A 9,355-nucleotide genomic window follows, 5' to 3' on the forward strand; every position below is an offset into this window, starting at 1 on the left:
GTTCTGACCGCTACGTATCTGCAGAACCGCCTACCGTCTAGGGCCATCACAAAGACACCCTATGAACTGTGGTGGAACAGGAAACCGGATCTCGGGAACTTAAAGGTATTCGGAAGCGAAGCATACGTCCATATTCTTGGGAACAAGAGGAACAAACTCGATTCGAAAGCACAGAAGCTGTATTTTGTGGGCTATTCGATGGAACATAAGGGCTATAGGTTTCTGGAACGTGAAACAGATTCTATCACTATCAGCCGGGACGCACGTTTCGTCGAATTAGGCAATGGATCATCATCGGTAGAATTCCCTATTTTTGCTCCGGATACAACAAGTGAGAAGGAGAAGGACAAGCCAGATGAAGAGATTCGATTGATACCCTTTAAGGAAGAACCCGACGAAAGCGAAGAAGAGTACGACTCCGCGAATGATGATAACGATGCAAACACTCAGGAGGAGGAAGCAGCTGGTGAAATACGGAGGTCAAAACGCCAGAATATGGGAGCTATACCGAAGCACTTTGACAATTTCGTAGTAGGCATAGCGGCAAGTGCGATTGAAGAACCTACCAATTATCGAGAAGCTATTAAACATCCGGACTGGCATAAGGCCATGAAAGACGAAATGGATTCCCATCGTAGAAGTGGTACTTGGGACCTAGTACCTTTGCCAAAGGGGCGAAAGTTAGTAGGCTCCAAATGGGTTTTTAAGCTCAAGCGGAATGAGGCTGATGAAGTGATTAAGTTCAAGGCAAGAGTAGTGGCGCAGGGGTATATCCAACAGTTTGGCATTGATTATGATCAGGTGTTTGCGCCAGTTACTCGTCAGTCAACGTTACGGACATTTTTGACAATAGCTGCAAACCGGAAGTTGGTGGTCCGCCACCTAGATGTGAAGACGGCATACCTCAACGGTACTCTAGATGAAGTGATATATATGCGGCAACCGCCAGGTTTTTCGACAGCAGGACAGGAGGAGCTTGTGTGCCAGCTGAAGCGGAGCATTTATGGATTACGGCAATCTGCACGATGCTGGAACAAGAAACTTAACGAAGTAGTGACTAATTTGGGGTTCAAGGCGTCGTCGGCAGATCCGTGTCTCTACGTGAGAAAAACTGGTGACGAAACGGTGTTCTTGTTAGTCTATGTTGACGACATGCTGCTTGCATCGACGAATGAAGCGGAATTGGAGCTTATTTATCAGGGTCTAGCCAAGGAATTCGAAATTACAAGCTTGGGAGAGATTCGGCACTTCCTTGGGATGGAGGTGCGCCGCGAAAACGGAATGTATCAAGTCAGATTGAAGCAATACATCGACAAGCTACTGAACCGACACGGGATGGATCAAGCAAAACCAGCAAAGTCCCCAATGGACTTGGGGTACATGAAGTCGCTGCAAACCAACAAGCCACTTGATAATGCACATGAATACAGGAGTTTGGTTGGTGGATTACTATATCTATCAGTCATCGCTCGACCAGATATAGCGGCAGTGACAGCGATTCTAGGAAGGAAGTTTTCTACCCCGAACGAGGTAGATTGGACAGCTGCCAAGCGCGTTTTGCGTTACTTGAAAGCAACGAAGAATAGCTACCTTCAATTGGGTAGAAATATAAGTGAATCATTAGCAGGATACTCGGACGCAGATTGGGCTGGGGATGCCGAAAGTCGGCGATCAACTTCTGGTGCAGTGTTCTACTTTGGCGGAGCAGCGATATCTTGGACTAGCAGAAGACAACCATGTGTAACACTTTCCTCAATGGAGGCGGAATATGTTGCGCTTTCGGAAGCTTGCCAAGAGACCATCTGGTTGCGGCAGCTTTTGCGTGACTTTGGAGAAACTCAGATCGAACCAACCGTGTTAAAGGAAGACAATCAAGGATGTCTGGCTTTCGTTAGGACTGAGAGATCAAGTCGACGATCGAACACATCGACACAAAGGAGAAGTTCATTCAAGAGCTTTGTGAGAAAAAGGAGATTATGTTGGAGTACTGTTCAACGGAAGTTATGGTGGCAGACATCATGACTAAGCCTTTGGGTCCTCAAAAGCACAAGCAGTTTTTCCAGATGTTAGGATTGTCGAACGACGTGTGAAGCGGGTACCAGTTGAGGAGGAGTGTGGAAATGTGCAATGCTACCACTACACACATCGTAAGCAACAGTGCGAACCTTCATACGCATCCTACCTTGCGCCAACGCAATGAGAGCGAGAGAGAGTGTATGAAACAGTTTTTTTCAATTCAAACCAAGCGCTTCCCGCGACAAGTTGTGTTTCTTTCTTATTCCTAATAATAAACGTATTTGAACCGTACAGTTCTCGCGTGTGCTTTATTTCCGCTGATGTTATCCATTCCGAATCCCATACGCTGAATTCCACTTCGTGATCCTGACTCCGCCGTCATTACATAGTTATGAACTCTAAAATCATTAGGAAAAATACCTGAAAAAACCCAAATAAATCCACCTAGCGGTGACGATGCCTTTCTCGGTTAAATCAAGATATACTAAAGGTAGTAACTTCGTTTTTTTTTTAATTCCTATCTGTGCACTTCCGCATACGAGGAATAACCCAGCGCTTGAGTTTATACTTATTATATATAAAATGGCGACTTACCTGTTGTTATGCTACCGGAAAATGATGCAGCTTGCAGAGGCGCTTGCCGAATGTGACTTCGCGCGTAAGCGTGTGATGCGTTGTGTCGGTCTGTCGCCATGTCGACAGCGTGCAAGGTACATTCAAAAGGTGTGACCGTTCAGCACACTGTACACTGTTCAGTGTATGCATTGATTATCATTAACCATGCCGCACATCTCCCCTTTTCCCAGAAAATAATGATACCCGTAATAAAACTCTTCATTAAAAAGTAATTTTGCGTTTTTTCTCTGCCGCCGAATAAAACATAAAAAGTCTGAAGATTTTTCCTGAGTGTTGTTGTGCTTTTCCCGCAATTTCCAGTAAAGTTGACTAAAATTTTATTTTCGTGTGCTCCGCTGCACTCATTTATTTTCCCGCGGGGGAAGTTCTGTCAGTTTAAAAAAAAAAGAAGAAAAAGTATTCAAATTCAGCTGATTTGACAGATGAATTTGTCTTGGTGGAAAACATCAATCAACATTAAATGTCCTTGAAATATTGTATATTGTTCAGTAATTACCTGTTATTACTAACAATACTGGGAAATTTTCATATGATCTACCAACTAACGTGAACCATGGTAGGAAACCGAAAACGAGCATCACGAAATATGTAGCACCATCCACTCACATTGTTTTTGTTCTACAATATTTAAACGAAGAGACCTCCGACTAACGTCAAATACTAAAACACCTACGAACATTTTTCCATGTTTATATTATTACATTATCAGTTGGAACTGCATTCGGGTAGTTTTTTCCATTTTCGTAAAAAAATATATTTTAGTGTTTACGGTTCCAGTTATAAGGTTTTCCCCCCGTATTTTGTGCCTTCAAATCCCTGTCTTGGCGGATGAATGCGTTTTCTTGGCAGAGGTAGGGAGATCCTGATAAACTGCAGTATGCATGCAAGGAAAGATTAGGTGAGCAAACTAACGTTTGGAAGAAAAACATATCTCAAATTTAAATTATGTGTAGTGTGGGAAAGAATAATTTGTTCTGATGATAATTCTTTATTTCGAAATCTTGTCTACTGCAATTATGATTCTTGTTCTGTAGACCGGATGTAATCTTTCAGGTACGTTGGAGCATTCCTTTTTCTCACTGGGACACCCGCTTCTGCATTCGAGGTCATTGGTTGATGATCGGAGTTGCTTGCTAGTCTTTCTGTACGCCAATTAGACACCTTCCTGGTTTGAGAAATATGCCGTTTCAACACTTGGCCATCTTCGTTATTGAGTGTCAAACTGCCATTATTGTCTTCAGTGACCGTATACTTCTTCGGGAAGAAACGCGATTCCCCTTGCCTCGCATATGTCTCTCAACTATCACCATGTCTCCTGGTTGTACTCGGCTGGGCCGTGCACCTCGTCTTTGTCCTCGCGCTCTTTCGCCGCCAACTTAGCTTCCTGATCTCGTTTGGATAACAAATCATCATCTATCGACACTTTTCGAAGTCAAGTAATGGTAATCCTCGTTTTATTTTCCGACTAGACATGATTTCTTCGGGAGCTAACTTGGTTAGGCTATGGATCGCAGCATTATGGGCGTGAATTGCTTTGCGTAGTTCTTCAACTTAATTCGTCTTGCTGATTGCTGCATTGGTCATAGCTCTATGAACTACTTTCATGTAGCTCTCCACGAGCCCGTTCTGTTGCGGGAATAATGGCGTGGAAGATTGGTGTAATTGATCTTTCCGTACAGTAGCGTTTGTATTCTTCACCGTTGAAAGGCGGGCCGTTGTCCGTCTTTATCGTTTTTGGAAAACCTTCTCTGTCGAAAACGTCCTCCAAAACTCTTTTGGTGTTCTCAAAACTAGTAGATTTTACTGGTTTAGCAAGCAAAAACCTCGACCGGTAATCAACTATGACGAGGATGGAAATTCCACCGAATTTGATGTAAGGTCCATTGAAATCCAGCGCTATTGTTTCCCAGACCGCTTTCGGAGCAAGGATGCGCTGCATTGGGGTAGGCTTCTCTGGTCTACCGTTCAACGCACACGAAGAGCAAGAATCCACCCACTTCTCGACGTCACTGGTCATGCCGGGCCACCACACTCGTTGTCGTAGGATACTTTTATTCTTCGCCGCCGATGGATGACCCTGATGCGAAATGTGCAGCACACGTTGACGTAGCGCCTCTGGAATCACCACGCATCCCGTCTTCACCAACATGCTTTCTCGTATGGACAAATCTTCTTCCAGACGCTGATATGTTTGCAAGTGTTTCGGCCAACATTCTGAGTACAAAGCTTCCATGACTGCTTGAAGAGTTCGATCGTCCGCTGTGGCTTTTTTGATTTCATCGTCGGTGATGAAATCGACACCATTGGCTTCCAGGGTTGCAATTTCCCAAGGACTGCAGTCATCGTCGAATGGCTCGTCGGTTCCAACATATAACCTTGAAGAAGCATCAGCAATGTTCTCTGACCCTCGAATGTATTCAACTGTGTAGCTGTATGGACTTAATCTTAATGCCCATCCGTCAGCTCGTGTCAATGCCCGTTTTGATTCCTCGCGTGTACGGTTGAGGATAAATGATACCCCCTGAGCATCTGTGCGCAATGTAAACTGCCTTCAAGTAAAAATACGAAAATGCTCAACGGCCCAAACTGCACCGAGAGCTTCGCGTTGGTTTTGAGCATATTTTTTCCGTGGTGGTTAGGGCCTTAGATGCAAAGCTGATGATTCTTGCTTGATCATGTACATCCTCTTGCACTAAGACCGCACCTAGTGCCACCGGTGAGGCGTCTGTATAAAGGATCGTTTTATCTTTCTCTGAGAAGAATCCTAGAGACACACAACAGTGTACTATTTTGTCCTTAACCTTATTGAAAGCCAAGCTCTGCCGTTGTCCCCATTCCCATGTTTTAGCGGTAATTATCTCCCATAAAGGGTTGGTGATGTCCGCAAAATTCTTAATGTGCGGACTAATATACGATGCCAATCCGAGGAAGCTACGCAACTCTGAAATTGTAGCAGGTTCCCGAAAATTACGTATGCTTTTATCTTAGCATTGTCTACGTGGAACCCATTTTCGTCAAGCTCATGTCCCAAAACTGAATTCGCGTCTTATCAAACTCGCATTTTGCGGTATTAAGCGTTAGGTTGTTCGCCCTCAGTATGTTCAAGACTTCCCAGACAGTTTTACGCAATTCCTCAAGAGAATCCGCGAAGATGAGTACATCGTCGATATAAATTATTTTGTTTTCCACGCCCTTAAGAATACGCGTCATCTCTCTCTGGAAGATTTCGGGGCGCAGTTTACCCCGAACATCAACCTGGTGAACCGATACATACCTGGGAAATTTTAATGAGGTTTGTAAGTTGTATAAAATTACTGAACATTAGTTTTTAAAAACATGTTTGTAGGCACATACCATTTTCTGACAAAATGTGGTGAGATCCCTAGATTCATTGTGCAGTTCGAGATGATAGAACGCATTGCTGAGGTCAAGTTTGCTGAAATACTTCGACCCGTGGAGCTTCACCTTCATCTCTTCGATTAATGGCAGCCGGAAATACTCTCGATTGATAGCTTTATTCGGGGCTCGCATATTGACCACCAATCGAAAGTCGTTCTTTCCCTTGGCGACTGCGGACATCCCACTTATCCAGTTTGGAGCGTTTGTTACCTTCTCGATAATGCCTTGCGATTCCATTTCCTCTAAACGTAGTTTCGCTGCCTCACGAAAAGCTGCTGGCACGTTATAATAGGCATTCTTCACAGGTGGAACTTTATCATCGACGCTGAATCTGATTTTTACTCCAGGCATTTTTGGGAATGTTACCCGTTCACCAGCATCCTCAAGACTGTTGGTAGTTGCAACACGTAGAAGCCCCATATCGCTTGCCGTTGAACGACCAAGTAGTGATCTCGTTCCACCACAAATCACGTGAAATATCCCTTTAGTAGCTGATCCGCGATGATTAATCGCCACTATCTCTGCTTCGAATGCACACTCCACGACCATAGGAGTTTTGGCAGCGAATGCATGAATGTTCTTCATAGCATTTTTGCTATTTTCAAGTCAGCTAAGCCCGACAAATGTTCTTGCTTGAGACGTAACCAATCTCTGCCACCGATTACATTGACATCAGCCCCAGAATCCACAAGCATTTGGACTGGACTTGATGAACCTAGTCGACAGGTGACCAACACGTCTTCGAGAGAAAGTGTGTTTACATGCTAAAATTGTACATATATAAGTTATATACAAATCAAACTATACATATATATATTTTTTTAGGAAAGAAATTCAACTTTTATTGCGTTATTATTAATTAATCGTTCAATACCTGAGCATGGTCGATGTTATTGTCGCGTGTCGGTGAATCATTGGATTTGATTTGGAGATGACGGATCCGGGATTGGCGGCAAGCAGCGGCATAATGTCCACGTTCGCCACATGAATTGCAGTTCCTGTTTAGCGCTGGGCAAGGATAATTCGAATGAGGCAGACCATTACAACGGCGGCAGCGAGCACGGCGTCCCCGTTCCTGCAAATCTCTTCGCGGTGCTTGCTGATTATTTCGGAATCGTTTAGACTCTGTTCTGTCTACCATTCTTCCCGGCCTTGGACGTTTGCTGGATGACTCACGATATGACGGTTGTCGTGGGGACTGTCGTTGTACACGGTTGATGGCATACTGTTCAAAAGGCTGAGATGATGCTTGGATTGCTGTCTCCGCTTCATAGGCTTCGTCACGAGTAGCTGCTTGCACTATGTAGTTAGTGTCGTGTCCGTATGTTCTTGCAGCCTTAACCAACTCTCTATTCCTCAGACCTTTCAACAGCTGCGCCCTTACAAATCGGTCTTGATCTGTTGAGCTGTATCCGCAAAGTCGAACTTTTGCCGTTAATCGAGCGTGGAAAGCGATTGCTGATTCAGATCTGTCCTGTCGCATGTTCGAGAAGGCTTCATGTTCGGCCGCTGAATCCGTCATCGACTGAAAATGTTTTCGAATATTGTCGACAAAATTACGGTAACATCCTGCATCGTTCAAACTCGGTTTTAATTTAGCCGCTCTGACGATATTTTGCAATTCGTCCCCAATCGAGAGAAAGAGCAACTGCGTTCTTCGAACTGGATCGTTGGCATTGCTCAGGGAAGCAGCAATTTCAAAATTTTCGATGTACCGGTTCCATTCTTCCCACATCTTATTCGCTGGTACTCCGGATGGGAATGGTTTTATGTTGTCCCAACGAATACTGGGCAAAGCGATGTCACCCGAGCTACTGACAGGAGTGCACCAATTTTGATCAGCGTCAGGGATATACGGTGTGGCTCGTGTCGTTTGCATAGAGTGGATTGCCTTGGTGATGTCGAACAGTGCGTTTTCCATCCTTTGGAGTCGCTGTTCGTTGCTGTCCGTTGAAGTCTTACTGCATCCAGATGCAGCGGAGGGATCGATGACCTGACTAACGGTATCTTGAATGTTGTCGAGATCTTGGCCTTGAACTCCAGACACGACTGGATGAACGAAATCGGAGCAAAGGTCAATGTCATTTCGGTTATCAACGGACTCGTTATCCGAATCGTGAATGTTGTTCATCGTCGGAGAGGTTCCCTGCTCGCACTCGTCATCGCTGGATTGTGAGTAGAGGTACTCGGGCGCTCGGACATATCTCCCGTTACTTGACATATTGTTTGGAACAATTACTTATATGATCTGGAATAGACACAATTAACGAGCACTCGAGCTTTAGTCAAGCATAATGTTTCCTATTACAGGGCGAATGTCTGTATTTAAAGGATAATTTCAATGGGTGCAAGGGTTTTGTTTTCGTCTAACTAGTACATTTTTTTTTAAGATAATGACAGAGGATATCAAGTGGGCAGTGACATCAAAGAACCTTGCTTGGAGGTTTTATTACACATTGAGCAGGTTTGCGGACATCCCGTCACGCCAAAGATTGTGTTCCACAATCAAGATCATTTGAAATTATGCGGACATCCCGTCACGCCTAGGACTTGTCACAAAGACACTTTGTTACGCCGTGGACTTTTATACGGACGGCTCAACTCTTTGTTGTCGCGGACATCCCGTCACGCCTGTTTGAATGGACATTTCGTTACACCCAGGACATTTGTGGGCGTACTAAGGACATTTGTTTAAAAGATTTCCTAACATGCCAAGGATCAATTGTAAAACCACATGCCTCGCCATACTAAGCGCGAGTTTTGCGGACATCCCGTCACGCCCAAGACTGATCTTTTGTTTCGCCGAGGTTATTTGGTAATGCGGACATCCCGTCACGCTAAGGACTGATTTCTTTTAACACTGAGGTAATTAGTTGATGCGGACATCCCGTCACGCTAAGAACTTTTTGTTTTGCATCATCAGATTTGAAAAAAGAAAATGGAGTTCGTTTGTTGGGCTGATTTGCTAGCGTCTGGGTTATTCCTTCTAACTTTTGGGAATCAAGTCAATATTTAATTACTCCTGGCAGGATCGCCAAAATGTGCACTTCCGCATACGAGGAATAACCCAGCGCTTGGAGTTTATACTTATTATATATAAAATGGCGACTTACCTGTTGTTATGCTACCGGAAAATGATGCAGCTTGCAGAGGCGCTTGCCGAATGTGACTTCGCGCGTAAGCGTGTGATGCGTTGTGTCGGTCTGTCGCCATGTCGACAGCGTGCAAGGTACATTCAAAAGGTGTGACCGTTCAGCACACTGTACACTGTTCAGTGTATGCATTGATTATCATTAACCATGCC

At 44.4% G+C, this 9,355-nt stretch overlaps 1 protein-coding gene across 1 annotated transcript; it reads right to left on the reverse strand.

Annotated features, from left to right (window-relative positions):
• Positions 1-4,240: 4,240 nt before the first annotated feature.
• LOC134206333 (uncharacterized) lies at positions 4,241-6,636 on the reverse strand. The gene is made up of 2 exons (XM_062682032.1): positions 6,007-6,636; positions 4,241-5,197 (listed from the first exon to the last, which is right to left on the reverse strand). Exons 1-2 carry the CDS (start codon positions 6,634-6,636, stop codon positions 4,241-4,243), a joined length of 1,587 nt encoding a protein of 528 aa, XP_062538016.1.
• Positions 6,637-9,355: the final 2,719 nt, after the last annotated feature.

Source organism: Armigeres subalbatus, chromosome 1 (genome assembly GCF_024139115.2).
Source record: "Armigeres subalbatus isolate Guangzhou_Male chromosome 1, GZ_Asu_2, whole genome shotgun sequence".
Classification (NCBI taxonomy): domain Eukaryota; kingdom Metazoa; phylum Arthropoda; class Insecta; order Diptera; family Culicidae; genus Armigeres; species Armigeres subalbatus.